We start from the raw sequence: 16,220 nt of genomic DNA, 5'->3' as shown, positions 1-16,220 counted from the left end.
ACCATTGATTTTTATCAACTTTGGCTGTCAGAAATAAATTAACTGTGAACCACATAGACTATATCAAAAGTTTCACCCTTCAGGAGGATTGTTTCACACAGCAAGAGCTGAGATGTGAAAGTATTATCTTCATATAATATTGTGTGTTTCTTTCATGATTGTTATTATTTATCAAAATGACCCTACTTTATAACTAGATAACACTAACGAGCTAACTAAGATCTCTAACATTAGTATATGCATTGTGTTAACGTTTGTGTGTGTGCGTGTCATTCATGATTGTTGTATGAAAGAGTATGTTATGATTGTTTATCAAAATATTAGCCTACTTTATAACTAGTGTATATATAAAAACATTTTCTGGCGAGCTGAGAAAGCATGTGGTGCTGATGTATCATAACTAGCTAACACTAGAGTTAGCCAACATTAATATATGCAGTGTGTGATTGTGTGTGTGAGTATCTATTAATATAACCACATATTGATCTATTGGACACATTACTTTTATCTTTCCTTATCCAATGTGTCATGGCTGCTAGGTACAGAGCTGAAATTGTCTTACAGATGCTGGATGATGGAGGCCAGTAACGGGTTTGGACTCTTGAGTCTGAAATTTCTGATGATGAGGATCCAGACTATTGTCCAGGTGGAAGTGGAAATACAACTGAACAGAACCAATCTGATCCAGAAAATTTCTCTTGTGTCCTCTGAAGAATAAAGTGTCCAAATCATGTCCAACAGTATGAGTCGGAAGGGCTCTTACTAGAGCGAGTTACCTTCCACCCAGTGCAGACCACAGAGCCACAACACCCTCAGAAGTCAGTCAGAGCCTGCACAAGGGTTTAGCAGCACTGCCTCACCAAAAGATGCATGGGAGTTCTTTATCACTGATGATATAATACAAGTGGTGGTGAAGTGCACAAACTTGGACGGATGTAGATTAGCAACAGCTAGAGGAAAATAATGGAAAAATGACCTTGGAAAAAATGGAAGAAAGATGAATTCATGACCTTCAATGGATTGACCCTGCTTGCGGGAAGTGAGAAGAACTGGGATGTATCAGTCCGTGAGCTATTTGGGAGTTCTCTGCATATTCCCATGTCCATTGCCTTTATGTCTCTTGGAAGATTTGCAGACGTTCACCATACCTTGCGCTTGGATGATCAGAGGACCAGAGTCTTCTGACTGGAAACAGACCATATGGCAGCCTTCCTCAATGTATGGGACCTATTCCTGGTCAACTGGAAAAAGCGATTCATCCCCAGTGATTGTGTCAATGTGGATGACCAGCTTGTGCTATTCATGGTTTGGTGCAAGTTTCTACAGTACTTGCCAAGCAAGCCTGCCAAGTACGGCCTAAAGATCCTCTGGGTTTGTGATGCGCGCATCCCCTATGCAATAGATGGTATAGTTTACACGGGGAGAGAACCAGGGGAAGAAGTTCAGAAGAATCTGGGGGAAAACATCAGTTGAGTAGTAGATTTAGAAACGCAGGTCGCAACATCAAAAATGTTTAAAAGGTAAAAAAATCAAGATATTTCAAACATGAAATCATTCTTGTGTGGTCCTAAATATAATACTAAATACTATACAAGTCATTATCCTTAACCAAAATGACAAAAAATGGCATAAAAACACATTGATTCTAATATGGGTCATTTTTGACCCACTTATGGAAGAGTGTAGGGTCCAGTCACTCGTGCAGCTAAGGATTCAACTCATTGTCAGTCTGGTAGCGCTGCGTATCATATAATCACTGCCTTTCCTTTAACAGGTCATTATTAGTGTGGTAGCGACTTGCTGTCAACAACTTAGGTTTCGGCGGAAATTCACATCTTTTTGATAGCGACTCTTGGTATAAGACCTCTTATTTTGTCTAAACTCTTCATTTTGACAATATTTTTCCTTGTTTTTTCTGTTCTTACGTATTCGCTTAAATTCCTGTTTTGTAGTTCTCACTTCATTTTTAGCATTCATATTTTCTTGCGTTTTCATCCGTCTTAATAACTTTCTTCTCGATTTCTCAATTTTTGGCATGTCGCTGTTCAGTAGCACGTGGCGTCAACTCGCTCGCCTCGGAACATTCAAAGATCTAAGCAGCTTCTTTGCTTGAGTTACCTTCTTCGATGCTCGTCGTCACGGTAGGAAGCTCTGTCCGTGGCGCCATCTCATGGCCAACAGCAGGAACATCAACAGGTTGAAAACGAACAGGTATCAACTTGTATGGCTCATCACAATTGCTGCCCAGATTTGTGGAAGACTGAATCAACCTATCTATCAAGTCACCCAAACACGTGAAAAGCAACATGACAGCTGTGCCATTGGGAGCAGAAAGGCCATCGCATCCTCTGGAGTGGGGATCAAAAAAGCCGTACCTTCCTTGCTGGTCTCGGAAAACAGCAATGCACATTAAACGCATGATCAGAAGGGCAAAATTTACCTCTGATGTCAAACACTGAAGTCTGTCACGAAGGTTTAGAAATAGCATATCACCATGGAAGGAAGTAAACATCCCACACACTGATTGGCACTTTATTAATACATGCTGCTTTCTAAAACCACCCACAATTTCTGGAAGTTCATCAGTTGTCAAATAATCGTCCGCAAAGCGTCCTTCTGCTTTCAACGCAGCCACAGTACATGCATACAGTTAATTGCCATGGTTGAGAACAACATCCAGATGGGAGCTGGTCAGGTGATTTAACTCCTGCAGGAATGCCAGAAATGTAATAGAATTAGCCACACACTACCTGTTTCTGGAATCGCCATATCTTGGATGCTCTTGAGTGTGAGATGACAACACATACGTTACCGAAAGTTGCACAGGAGCCATTGGCTCCACAGGGTCATCAGTCACCAGCGAAGCACTCTGGCCCTTCATAGCTTCATGTGGATGCGTCCTCATGGAACGGATGTTTCCTGTATCATATTGCCCTGCAGGGCGTTCGTTTACATCATATAGCCACTCAGGGCGGGTTTTTTCATCATGTTGCCACTCTGGGCGAGTTTTTTCATCATCTTGCCACTCTGGGCGAGTTTTTTCATCAAGTTGCCCCTCTGGGCGAGAGTAATTGTTTGCATCAAAACGTGCAGCAGTGGCGCAGAAATTGTCAGAGCCGACAACAGCTGCCTGGGAGTGGCTGTTTTTAACACGCCGGTCCCATTGCAACTTTGCAGCCTGAGATCTCCTGCCGTTTTTTGGTATCGTCTATAATCAGGTAGGCGAAGGATAGAAGAAAGGAAGAGACAACAGGTAGAGCAGCAACAAGAGAGGGAATTGGGGCGTCAGCTGGTCTTCTCTGCAACCGAAGGGTTCGTCAGCCACTGGAGTTCTGCGCAAAAAGAATAACTATATTGGTATCTTATATTGGTAATTTTTCATGTTACAAGATGTCAGACATTAATGGTACATTTGATTTAATTTGATAGGGACATCACAAAAACATTGGACAAACTAAAAGCATCGTTTTAAGTGATTTAGCACAAGTCCTTATTCATGACACTTGTTCACAGAAGGCTTTACAAGGTAAATGAAATACAAGATGTATAAAACTCAAGAATATAAAATGCAGAAAAGAATATGGATAACTTAACTACGTAATCCTATCCATACATCAGCATCCACTGTAAAAACACATTGCAGTTTTTGCGTAAAGTGCTTCCACACATCCACTTAAAGGACTTTTGTTGTAAATGTAGTTGTGTTCTTGGAAAAAAATTAACTCAAAACCTGTACAGTAACCTTTGACACTTAAAACTGCATGGAACAGGCACTTTACAGTCACATGCACTTGTATAAAAACAAAATATAACATTAGATGTGGCCATAGTTTTCAAACTGGAAAACACTGGCTTGCAGGTCATTGTAGCTTTGCAATATGTATTGGCATAAAGGGATCTTGTCTGTAGGAATATGACAGGATTTCCTAAAAATGACAAAATCAAAATCCAAGGTCTGGTCCACTCTAACTTGAGAACACATCAACAATTTAAAATCTGATGGTGAAGTTTTAAGAAATACTTTGCCTTTACACAACTAGAGAATGGAATTCCTGGAGAAATTGCGTGTGAAGGCGAAGGAAGCTGTATGGAAACCTCAGAATGCGTTGAAATGAAGTTGAATGACCTTTGAAAAAAATCCGAAGGGAAACAAGAAAAGAGGAAGTAAGGAAAACAATGAAGGGAGGAAGTCAGGGAAAAAAATAAGGAAAACAAAGAATGATGGAATCAAAGGAAGGGAGGAAGCAAGGAACCAAGATAGCAAGGAAAACAAGCAACAAAGTAAGTATACAAAATGATAGGAAGGAAAGGATGAGGCAAAGAAATGAGGAAGAAAGGACACTAGGAAGCAAGGAAGGAAGGAAACAAGGAATTTCGGGAAGGACGGAACCTGAGAAATTGGGGTGTCCCAATATTTTTGAACAAAATGGCCACTTCATAAAGGACACTTGGGGATGAAAAATTGAGGTGTTCCAATACTTTTGAACAACATGGCCACTTCATTAGGGACACCTGGGAAAGAGAATTCTGGGTGTCCCAATACTTTTGAACAATATGGCTGATTCATTAGGGACACCTGGGGATGAAAAATCGGGGTGTCCCAATACTTTTGAACAACATGGCCGCTTCATTAGGCACACCTGGGGATGAAAATTCTGGGTGTCCCAATATTTTTGAACAAAATGGCTGCTTCATTAGGGACACCTGGGCATGAAAATTCTGAGTGTCCCAATACTTTTGAACAACATGACCGCTTCATTAGGGACACCTGGGGATGAGAAATAGGGGTGTCCCAATATTTTTGAACAACATGGAAGCTTTATTCGGGACACCTGGGGATGAAAACTTTGGGTGTTCCAAAACTTCAGGCCCAAGGTGACCGCCGCACTGGGGAGACCTCAGGGTGAGTATTTCTAGTCTAGCTAATGTCCCTGCCCAAGATGGCCACCGCACTGCACAAGGAGCAGCCATGGCATGAATTTTTGGAATAGTTTAAAGTTTGAACGGATTGAATCGGATGAAGTATATGGAAGTAGCGGCATGCCAAAGTTTTGGAGTGGCAAAAAAGGAGCAATATCATAGTAATACTAGAGAATGCAATTTCTGGAGGAATTGCATGTGAAGGCGAAGGAAGCTGAATGAAAACTACGGAATGTGTTGGAATGAAGTTGAATGTAGTTGAATGAAGTTGTATGAAAAGGAATGAATTGAAATGAAGTAGAAATAAGTGGGATGAAGTTGATCTGAATGAAGTTGAATGTAGTTGAATGAAGTTGAATGATACTGAATGAAGTTGAATGATACTTAATTAAGCTGAATGATGCTGAATTAAGTGGAATGAAATTGAATGAAAGGAGTGTATTGAAATGAAGTGGAATTAAGTGGAATGAAGTTGAATGATACTGAATGAAGTTGAATGATACCGAATAAAGTTGAATGGTACTGAATGAAGTTGAATGATGCTGAATGAAGTTCAATGACCTCTATGAAAAACTGTGGAATGCATTGAAACGATACTGAATGAAGTTGAATGAAGTTGAATGACCTTAAATCATAGAGAATAGCCTAGAATGAGGAGGACATCAATATTAAGAAGGGTAGAAAAGACTTCCTGTTCATTTTTTGGGTCATTTGGGTCACTTCCGGTCCATTTCCAGGTCATTTGGGTACCTTTTGGTCCTTTTGCGGGTCATTTGAACCACTTCCGGGTCATTTGGGTCACTTCAGGTCCATTTCCGGGTCATTTGGGCCACTTCCGGTCCATTTCCGGGTAAATTGGACTGTTTCAGGTCCATTTCTTCTGCTCCAATTCCTGGTCATTTCGACCAATAACGGTTCATTTTTTGGGTAATTTGGGTCACTTTCAGTCCATTTCCGGGTCATTTGGACCACTTCTGGTCCATTTCCTGGTCATTTGGACCACTTCCAGTTCATTTCCGGGTCATTTAGGTCACTTCTGGTCAATTTCCGGGTCATTTGGGCTACTTCTGGTTCATTTCCGGGTCATTTGGGTCACTTCGGGTCTATTTCCGGGTAATTTGGGTCACTTCCGGTCCATTTCCGGGGCATCTGGGTCACTTCCAGTCAATTTCCGGCTGATTTGGGTCACTTCCTGTTCATTTCCAGGTCGTTTGGGTTCACTTTGTGTTGAATATGGGTCACTTCCTGTTGATTTTGGATCCTCCCACAAGAAGGCCGCCACATTGGAGAGACCTCGGGGCGAGTATTCCCAGTCTACCTAATGTCCCTGACTAAGAGGGCCGGCGCACTGGGGAGACCTCGGGGTTAGTATCCCCAGTCTAGCTAATGTCCCTGATCAAGGTGGCCACCACACTCGGGAGACCTCGGGGTGAGTATCCCCAGTCTTGCTAATGTCCCTGATCAAGATGGCTGCCACACTTGGGAGACCTCGGGTTTAGTATCCCCAGTCTAGCTAATGTCCCTGCCCAAGATGGCCGCCGCACTGGGGAGACCTCTGGGTGAGTATCCCCAGTCTAGCTAATGTCCCTGCCCTAGATGGCTGCCGCACTGTGGAGACCTCGGGGTGAGTTTCCACAGTCCAGCTAATGTCCCTGTCTAAGATGGCCGCCGCATTGCGGAGACCTCGGGGTGAGTATCCCCAGTCTATCTAATGTCCCTGTCCAAGATGGCCGCCGCACTTTGGCGACCTCGGGGTGAGTATCCCCAGTCTTGCTAATGTCCCTGACCAAGATGGCCACCTGTCCAAGATGGCCGCCGCACTGGGGAGACCTTGGGGTTAGTATCCCCAGTCTAGCTAATGTCCCTGCCCAAGATGGCCGCCGCACTGGGGAGACCTCGGTTTAGTTGAATGAAGTTGAATGATACTGAATGAAGTTGAATGTTACTGAATTAAGTTGGATTATACTGAATTACGTGGAATGAAAATTTAATGAAAGGAATGTATTGAAATGAAGTAGAATTAAGTGGAATGAAGTTGAATGATACTGAATGAAGTTGAATGATACTGAATAAATTTGAATGATACTGAATGAAGTTGAATGATGCTGAATGAAGTTCAATGACCTCTATGAAAAACTGTGGAATGCATTGAAACAATACTGAATGAAGTTGGATGAAGTTGAATGACCTCAAATCTTAGAGAATAGCCTGGAATGAGGAGGACATCAATATTAAGAAGGGTAGAATAGACTTCCTGTTAATTTCTGGGTCATTTGGGTCACTTCCGGTCCATTTCCGGGTCATTTGGGTCACTTCCGGTCCATTTACGGGTAAATTGGACCATTTCTGGTCCATTTCCAGGTCATTTGGACCCCTTCTGCTCCAATTCATGGTCATTTGGACCACTTCTAGTTAATTTCCGGGTCATTTAGGTCACTTCCGGTCCATTTCCGTGTCATTTGGGTCACTTCCAGTCAATTTCAGAGTCATTTGGGCTACTTCTGGTTCATTTCCGGGTCACTTCGGGTCTATTTCCGGGTAATTTGGGTCACTTCATGTTCATTTCCGGGTCGTTTGGGTTCACTTCTTGTTGAATATGGGTCACTTCCTGTTGATTTTGGGTCCTCCCCCAAGAAGGCCGCCACATTGGAGAGACCTCGGGGTGAGTATCCCCAGTCTACCTAATGTCCCTGACCAAGAGGGCCGCCGCACTGGGGAGACCTCGGGGTGAGTATACCCAGTCTAGCTAATGTCAGTTCCCAAGATGGCCGCCGCACTGGGGAGACCTCAGGGTGAGTATCCCCAGTCTTGCTAATGTCCCTGACCAAGATGGCCGCCACACTGGGGAGACTTCGGGGTTAGTATCCCCAGTCTAGCCAATGTCCCTGCCCAAGATGGCCGCCTGCCCTAGATGGCTGCCGCACTGTGGAGACCTCGGGGTGAGTATTCCCAGTTTAGCTGAGTATCCCCAGTCTAGCTAATGTCCCTGCCCAAGATGGCTGCCGCGCTGGGGAGACCTCGGGGTGAGTATCCCCAGTCTAGCTAATGTCCCTGCCCAAGATGGCCGCCGCACTTTGGTGACCTCGGGGTGAGTATCCCCAGTGAAGCTAATGTCCCGGGCGGCACTGGTTAGCACGTCCGCCTCACAGTTCAGAGGTCGTGGGTTCGATCCCGGCTCCGGCCTCCCTGTGTGGAGTTTGCATGTTCTCCCCGTGCCTGCGTGGGTTTTCTCCGGGCACTCCGGTTTCCTCCCACATTCCAAAAACACGCATGGTAAGTTGATTGGATACTCTAAATTGCCCCTATGTGTGATTGTGAGTGCGGATGTTTGTCTCTGTCTCAACTGCGATTGGCTGGCAACCAATTCAGGGTGTCCCCCGCCTACTGCCCGAAGACAGCTGGGATAGGCTCCAGCACGCCCGCGACCCTTGTGAGGATAAGCAGTATGGATAATGAATGAATGAAGCTAATGTCCCTTCCCAAGATGGCCGCTGCACTGTGGAGACCTCGGGGTGAGTATCCCCAGTCTTGCTAATGTCCCTGACCAAGATGGCCGTCGCACTGCGGAGAGCTCGGGGTGAGTATCCCCAGTCTAGCTAATGTACCTACCCAAGATGGCCGCCTGTCCAAGATGGCCGCCGCACTGGGGAGACCTCGGGGTGAGTATCCCCAGTCTTGCTAATGTCCCTGACCAAGATGGCCGCCGCACTGGGGAGACCTCGGGGTGAGTATCCCCAGTCTTGCTAATGTCCCTGACCAAGATGGCCACGTGCCCAAGATGGCCGCCGCACTGTGGAGACCTCGGGGTGCGTTTCCACAGTCCAGCTAATGTCCCTGTCCAAGATGGCCGCCGCATTGCGGGGACCTCAGGGTGAGTATCCCCAGTCTATCTTATGTCCCTGTCCAAGATGGCCGCCGCACTTTGGCGACTTCGGGGTGAGTATCCCCAGTCAAGCTAATGTCCCTTCCCAAGATGGCCGCCGCACTGTGGAGACCTCGGGGTGAATATCCCCAGTCTTGCTAATGTCCCTGACCAAGATGGCCACCTGTCCAAGATGGCCGCCGCACTGCGGAGAGCTCGGGGTGAGTATCCCGAGTCTAGCTAATGTACCTGCCCAAAATGGCCGCCTGTCCAAGATGGCCGCCGCACTGCGGAGACCTCGGGGTGAGTATCCCCAGTCTTGCTAATGTCCCTGACCAAGAAGGTCGCATGTCCAAGATGGCCGCCGCACTGCGGAGACCACGGGGTGAGTATCCCCAGTCTAGCTAATGTTTCTGCCCAAGATGGCCGCTGCACTGGGGAGACCTCAGGGTGCGTATCCCCAGTCTATCTAATGTCCCTGCCCAAGATGGCCGGCGCACTGGGGAGACCTCGAGGTGAGCATCACGATCCAGCTAATGTCCCTGCCCAAGATGGCCGCGGCACAGGGGAGGCCTTGGGGTTACTATCCCCAGTCTAGCTAATGTCCCTGTCCAAGATGGCCGCCGCACTGGAGCTGGCTGAGGGGCGAGAATCATGGGTGTAGCTAATGTCCCTGCCCAAGATGGCCGCTGCACTGGGGAGACCTCGGGGTGAGTATCCCCATTCTAGCTAATATGCCTCCCCAAGATGCCTGCCGCACTGGGGAGACCTCGGGGTGAGTATCCCCAGTCTAGCTAATGTCCCTGCCCAAGATGTCCGCCGCACTTTTTGAGACCTAGGGGTGAGTATCCCAGTCTAGCTAATTTCCCTGCCCAAGTTGGTCGCCGCACTGGGGAGACCTCAGGGTGCGTATCGCCATTCTAGCTAATGTCGCTGCCCAAGATGGCCACTGCAATGGAGAGACCTCAGGGTGAGTATTCCCAGTCTAGTTTATGTCCTTGCCCAAGATGGCCGCTGCACTGGGGAGATCTTGGGGTGAGTATCCCCAGTCTAGCTAATGTCCCTGTCCAAGCTGGCCGCCGCCATGGGAAGACCTCGAGGTGAGTGTCCCCAGTCTATCTAATGTCCCTGCCCAAGATGGTCACTGCACTGGGGTGACCTCGGGGTGACTATCCCCATTCTAGCTCATGTCCCTGCCCAGGATGGCCGCCGCACTTTCTGAGACCTAGGGGTGAGTATCCCCAGTCTAGCTAATTCCCTGCCCAAGATGGTCGCCGCACTGGGGAGACCTCGGGGTGCGTATCGCCAGTCTAGCTAATGTCGCTGCCCAAGATGGCCGCCGCAATGGGGAGACCTCGGGGTGAGTGTCCCCATTCTAGCTAATGTGCCTGCCCAAGATGGCCGCCGCACTGGGGAGACCTCGGGGTTAGTATCCCTAGTCTAGCTTATGTCCCTGCCCAAGATGACCGCCGCACAGGGGAGACCTAAAATATGGAAGGAGATGCACGCCAAAAAAGTGGAGTAGAATAATAATAATAAACTGTAGTAATAACATGTGTGAAGGCCTTCACCTTCACACAATAAACTATAGAAATAACATATTTGTGAAGGCCTTTGCCTTCACACAATAATAAGTTTAAAGTGTAGGAATAACATATGTGTGAAGGCCGCATGTAACTGTCAACATTTAAATAAGTTTGACCCAATGATAAAATGATAAAATCGTGATCGTGCTTTTATTTTTAAAAAATTGTGAGCTGATATTTTTGCCAGATCGCCCACCCCTAGCCACACATACTTAACTTGGAATTCTAACATAAAGTTTTGCACTACTTACCCCATGGGATTCAACTTTCTGGAACCTGTCTTGTCAATTAATGATATATTGCCATCTTGAAGTTTCGTCTTCTCTTTTGTATGTCTCTGGACGTACATATGGTGTTCCTGGAAATAAACACATTGGGAAATCAATGTTGATTATCACCTGCTTTATCACTAATGACTTTGACATCATGAAGGTAAGACCCGTCTTCTTTACACCACTATCCTGAATGTAAACGTACTCTTCCTGGAAATAGAAATGTCCAATTAGGGGTTTGCCCAAACTCATTAAGCCCCACCCTTTAAAAACACCAAATAAAAAGAGAATTCACCTGCCCTGTCATATAGTGTCAAATTAGTGTCACTTTCCTCCTGCTTTTTCACTCACTGATGACGTTGACATCGTGAAAGTAAGAATTTTCGTCTTTCCGTCACTATCCTGGATGTAGATGTAATCTTCCTGTAAATAAACAAATCAGTGTCAATTTCCACCAGCTTTTTCCATTCACTGATGACTTTGACATCGTGAAGGTAAGAACTCTCGTCTTTCCTTCACTATCCAGAAATTTAATATTGCTATCGCTTTACTCTTTTGAGAAAAAGATACCGTGCCCACAGTGTGGAAAAATTTACTCCTCGCTTTCCCGCCACATGAAAGCTATCCATGCCTTAAAAATTAAAAGACCCAAAAACAAGGTGTCTCGTCATTAGCAAAAAAAGACTTCGGTATGGTCGGAAGTTGAGGTGCCCCATGGAGGGCTGCACATTGCAGAAGGAATATGTGATGCTGGATAAGCACCTCATCTGCACACGTAATAAAAACGATATGACACACTTTACACAATAACTTTGTGAAACAGTTTGTGTTCTTTCTTCCAATTTCATTCAATCATTTAATTTTCTTCCTACAGGGGCATTCTCTTTCCAAGCTCATTGGCCTACGCAAAGAAAAAGGCCATCAAGGAGCAATTACGAGACCTCTCCCAGGCCCCACGACCAGTTCCGGCTGGACAGACTGCTCAACGTTCTCCACCTCGTCCAACACCATCAACAGACGGCTCTACACCTGTCCCCCACTGCAGACCACCTCATCCAACAAAATCAACAGCCAGCTCTACCACTGCCCCCCACTTACCTGCATGTTGCTCCTCCAACTCCATCTGCCTTTCCAAACAGCTCAACCTCTTTCACCCACCTCAGACAACCGGCAGCTCTCATCAGTTCCTGCCACTTCCACCACGCCAGTGGCCCATAAGACGTCGGCTAAAGACAGCCTCACACACAGCTTAGGTGAGTATTACTGGTGTTTACAAGGAGAATATGAACATCCTTTTCTTGAGTTAAGATCGTACCACTATTTTTTATGTTTTTAGACTACCTGTTTGATTTGTGGCTGTGGCTGACTTACCTAAAACACGAATGACATTCAGATCAATCAAGTGCATTTTGGAGAAGTTGGCTGCGTGGAAGACAAGGTTAGGAGGACCAATTGTTTGACAAAGAATGGACTCCAAAAGACAAATGACAGGTGTGTGTCTATACAAACAGGTTAGAATGATTGTTTCACTTCAACTCTGAGATCAATGAGTAATTGATCCTATTTTTCTACAGCTAATCTGGTCAAACCTCAAAACATGTTAATGTTCATGAAGAGCGCAGAGAGAGAATTTGAGGGTGCCATCATGACCTCTCCAGACAACCCACGAATATGGACTACCTGGCCCGCATTGTTGGACTGCAGGTGGGTGTGATGGTCGTTATGTCAGGGCACAGGAAGTGCGTCTTCCAGGGCATCTATTTTACCAAAACATGGACGAGATTTAGTCTGCCAGGGGCCCCCACACGTCACAATATTCGCACGGCGGTAGCGACATGGGCGTGATACTTTCACCAATATTGCCATTTCCACACTAATAACATGAGTATAGAGATCCAATGATATGTGTGCCATTTGCCATTGTTGATAATGTTCACCTACTCGCTTATAGGCTGATCGCAGTCCCACCACTGACTTAACACGGGACATCAATAAAAGCATGCGTCATGACCCTAAAATGGCTCAAAGATCTTACATCATTGGTCCGGAGGCTACACTGGAGCAGGCACACAGAATACGGATGAAGATCCTGCAATCTTTCGTGGACTCTACCCTTCTGCCTGTGAGAAGATGAGGTAAATCTTTTAGATTGTGTAATGATAGCTCTTTATCCATTGCATATTCTTGACAGAGAGGAGAAAGAGGTGGAAAGACATAAGCAGGGGGAGGAGATGCAACGAAAGGAGGACAATCCGGTGGAGAGCCAAAAAGAGGGGGCCAACCGAGATGAAAACAATTTGGATGATCTTGCTGAAAGCAGGCTGCAGGTGTCCGGTGACACGCAAATAGAGATGTCTAGTGACACGCAAATAGAGATGTATGGTGACACAAATGGAGATGGGCCCCGGTGAAGGTGAAAAGATAGACCTGGGTGAACCATCCCAATACAATTTAGAAACATCTGACTCTGAAAAAACAACTAACTCAAGAACATTGTCTGAAAGCAGTTTGGTAGGGAGTGATAGTGATTCGGACTCTGTTTAACATTTTTTTTTACATCTATGTGTGTCCATACATTTATCATGTTGTTGTAGTTTATTTAAAAAAAAAACCACTTGTTTAAAAGTATTGTTCATTTTTCATCATGTTCTAGTTTGTTTAAAATAAAAAACTTATTTGAAAATAAAAACACAAACCTTTCCTCAAATGTCTTATTACCATGGATGGACAAAAGCAACATCCACTTCATGTTTTCAACTCGTTTGCATGTGTCTGTGGCATACGGATAGTATGCTAAAAGTTCAATTCCTGAAACGTGACCGTACTAGCCGAGCTACACTCAGTCGAGCTACACTCTGGGGTATGTGTTTGAGGGACTTAAAGCATGGAATTCTTATTCCTGGAATCTGATCAAACCTGGTCTTCACTGCTAGCCTTCCTCCCCTCAGCTAATGTCTCTGGCATGTTTTTGAGGGACTTACCGCTTGGACGATTTCTTCCTGGGAATTGATGTTACCAGCCCGTTTGCACTTAGCCGCGCTCCCCTCAGTTGAGCTACTCTTTGGGGCATGTGGACTTTGTGCTCGGTGCCCAATTCCTGGAACATGACCTTTATTTACATTTACTCCAATCCTTTGCCCTCTGTTAGACAACTGGGGTAGGTTTTTTTCAGGCATATGTCTTAGTCCCTGGAAGTTCTATAATTAATCATGTAAAGAAAATGAAAGAAGATACAGTCTCTGAGATTCCTAAATGACTTTTATTCTTTCATGTGTTCATCAAAATCGTTCACTTATTTTGCTTTTTTTTTTTTTTTTTCATCATGATGCGGATTCTATTCTATTATTCTTTTCTTCTTGATGTATTCTTCCTGTATCTCTTTATGGAAGAGTATTTTTACCATGGCAAGAAATTCTGGTGTAAATTTGAGTAATCTTTGTCTACCCTGAAAACATGAAAAGGTAAAAAGTTAAATGCTTTTATGTCTATTAAGTCATACTCTTGCCCTTCCCCTAATTCTACTTGCATGCGTGTTGATTCTTTCAGGAATTGGTGTTGCTTTGTAAGATGGTGTCTTTTTCTTCTTCCATGAAAGTTTCTTCACATACTTTACAGACTTGTTGACCTTTCTGCTCTCGATTTTTTCATTCAGTGTCTTCTTTATTTTCCTGGACTGAGGAGTTTCCTTGAAAGCTGTGTTTTTATCCAAAACCTCTATTATTCTTTTCTTCTTGATGTATTTTTCCTGTATCACTTTGTGGAAGAGTATTTTGACCATGGCAAGAAATTCTGGTGTAAATTTGAGTAATCTTTGTCGACCCTGAAAACATGAAAAGGTCAAAAGTTAAATGTTTTTATGTCTATTAAGTCATACTCTTGCCCTTCCCCTAATTCTACTTGCATGTGTGTTGATTCTTTCAGGAAATGGTGTTGCTTTGTAAGATGGTGTCTTTTCCTTCTTCCATGAAAGTTTCTTCACATACTTTACAGACTTGTTGACCTTTCTGCTCTGGATTTTTTCATTCAGTTTCCTCTTTATTTTCCTGGACTGAGGAGTGTGCTTGGTATCTCCAAAGTTACAGTATATTATATTTTTGGGGTACTAAGAAGTATTGCATGTCACAAAATGACACTTACTGAACTACTTCCAGGAATTCTACTCACCACGTTCAGGCGGCGGACCTTATGTGTTAGGGATAAGACACTGTCCAGGATCTGTTCCTCGGATCAGTGATGTCCATCTATACAACAACATACAAAAACACAAGACATTATTATGGATCATCATTTCCAAAATCGCAACATGGATTTCCTGGATATCACCTTGCTTTCTCCAGTGTTTCTTCTCCCTTTTACCGGACTGGGGACTGTGGGTGGTATTACCAGCCACTCTTGAAACTTTCTGTCCATCTCCCACACTAATGGCCCAGGGATATTTTGTTACCCTGGTAAATTCTTCGGGTGGAAACAAAAGGCGGAACCACTTTACCAGGGTAAAGTTAAAGGTTCCTCCAAAGGGTCTTGCGGTGGAAAAGGAGCTATTCTTCTCAGACCTATTGACCTTTTTGCGTTGGACTTTTTCCTTCATTTTCTTCTTCCTTTTCCCAGACTGGGGAGTGTGGGTGATATCACAGTAGGTTGTATTTTTGGATGGATTAAGAGGCTTTGCATTTCCACTTTTCCAGGAATTCTACTCACCACGTTCTGAAATATAAGACATGGCTATGGATCATAGAAACTTCCACAATAGCGACATGGACTTCCTGGATCTCACCCGGTTCCTCCAATGTGCTCACAACAGGAATTCTAATCCCCACATTCGGGCGGACCTCTTGTGTTAGGGAAAAGACAGATTGTTCCAGGATCTCTTCCTCATGATCTCTGTCAGTGAATTCCACCTATACAACAACAGTGGCTGTTGTCACGGCTCAGCTTCAGAAAACAGGTCAGCTATGGTTGGTCGTTACCTGAGCCCTGAGCAGTTGTGATGTAATTTTCTGTTGACTGAAGTGACAAAATGGTTGCGCCCAGAGATGGCTTAAAACGGGTGGATTAACTCTTATTCCACACCAATGCAATTTTTATCATAATGCCATGTTTCAACTAATGGGCTTGCATAGAACATATTGTTGAAAAAATATGTTTGGGTTGACTTCCTCTTTAAGACGTTTCTCACATATTTGTAGACAGGCACCGTTGCGCTTATGTATACTTACCTTTAACCCATTAAGGTCGGAAGCGCATATCCACGTTTCTACCACTAAAGCCGGGAGTGCTGTTGCGTGTTTCTCCCTTGAAATCTGAGAGAGCATATTCGTCATTTTCTTTTTTAAATCCAATTCTTGGTCTCCTAGCCAATAAAATGCATCGGAATATGCACGTGACAGTGTTGTGACTCCTTGGAGGATGTCGGTAATGTCTGCCAGTAATGGTGGATGCCGTCGAAGGGAAAAAGATGACGCGCTTGTGGATTTTGAACCAGTGGAACCAGTCAAACGTGATATATGGTTAAGATTAATGTTTGTAGACGATGATATTGACATCTTTATAACAGAATAGAGGATGGTATATTTACCACTT

At 44.6% G+C, this 16,220-nt stretch overlaps 2 protein-coding genes and 1 pseudogene across 2 annotated transcripts; 1 reads left to right on the top strand and 2 right to left on the bottom strand.

Moving 5' to 3' along the window:
* The first annotated feature begins 528 nt into the window (after positions 1-528).
* Positions 529-1,185, top strand: LOC147137949 (uncharacterized; annotated as a pseudogene).
* A 257-nt stretch (positions 1,186-1,442) lies between these two features.
* LOC147137948 (uncharacterized) lies at positions 1,443-3,205 on the bottom strand (the record flags this gene model as incomplete). Its single annotated transcript, XM_086050060.1, is given in 3 exon segments — positions 1,443-1,452; positions 2,376-2,707; positions 2,813-3,205. Coding segments are annotated over 3 exon segments (735 nt in total), but the record flags the coding sequence as incomplete, so codon positions are not given.
* LOC147137947 (uncharacterized) lies at positions 3,040-14,871 on the bottom strand. Its single transcript, XM_086049601.1, has 6 exons — positions 14,805-14,871; positions 13,622-13,837; positions 12,676-12,760; positions 10,992-11,063; positions 10,620-10,726; positions 3,040-3,332 (listed from the first exon to the last, which is right to left on the bottom strand). Exons 2-6 carry the CDS (start codon positions 13,744-13,746, stop codon positions 3,215-3,217), a joined length of 507 nt encoding a protein of 168 aa, XP_085905727.1. The 5' UTR covers positions 13,747-13,837; positions 14,805-14,871; the 3' UTR covers positions 3,040-3,214.
* Positions 14,872-16,220: the final 1,349 nt, after the last annotated feature.

Source organism: Filicampus tigris, chromosome 13 (genome assembly GCF_054856515.1).
Source record: "Filicampus tigris isolate MCC_2025a chromosome 13, RoL_Ftig_1.0, whole genome shotgun sequence".
Taxonomy (NCBI): domain Eukaryota; kingdom Metazoa; phylum Chordata; class Actinopteri; order Syngnathiformes; family Syngnathidae; genus Filicampus; species Filicampus tigris.
This window is presented reverse-complemented; position numbering and strand designations above follow the sequence as displayed.

Excerpts from the sequence above, each read along its gene's own strand:
- LOC147137947 (XM_086049601.1), bottom strand. The coding sequence starts at position 13,746 with ATGTTCCAGGAATTGGGCACCGAGCACAAAGTCCACATGCCCCAAAGA. Across the intron at positions 11,064-12,675 it reads GTAGCCTCCGGACCAATGAT|GAAGATTACATCTACATCCA; the intron begins GTAAGATCTTTG and ends GTTTATTTACAG. Across the intron at positions 10,727-10,991 it reads TCACGATGTCAACGTCATCA|GAACACCATATGTACGTCCA; the intron begins GTGAGTGAAAAA and ends GTTTATTTCCAG.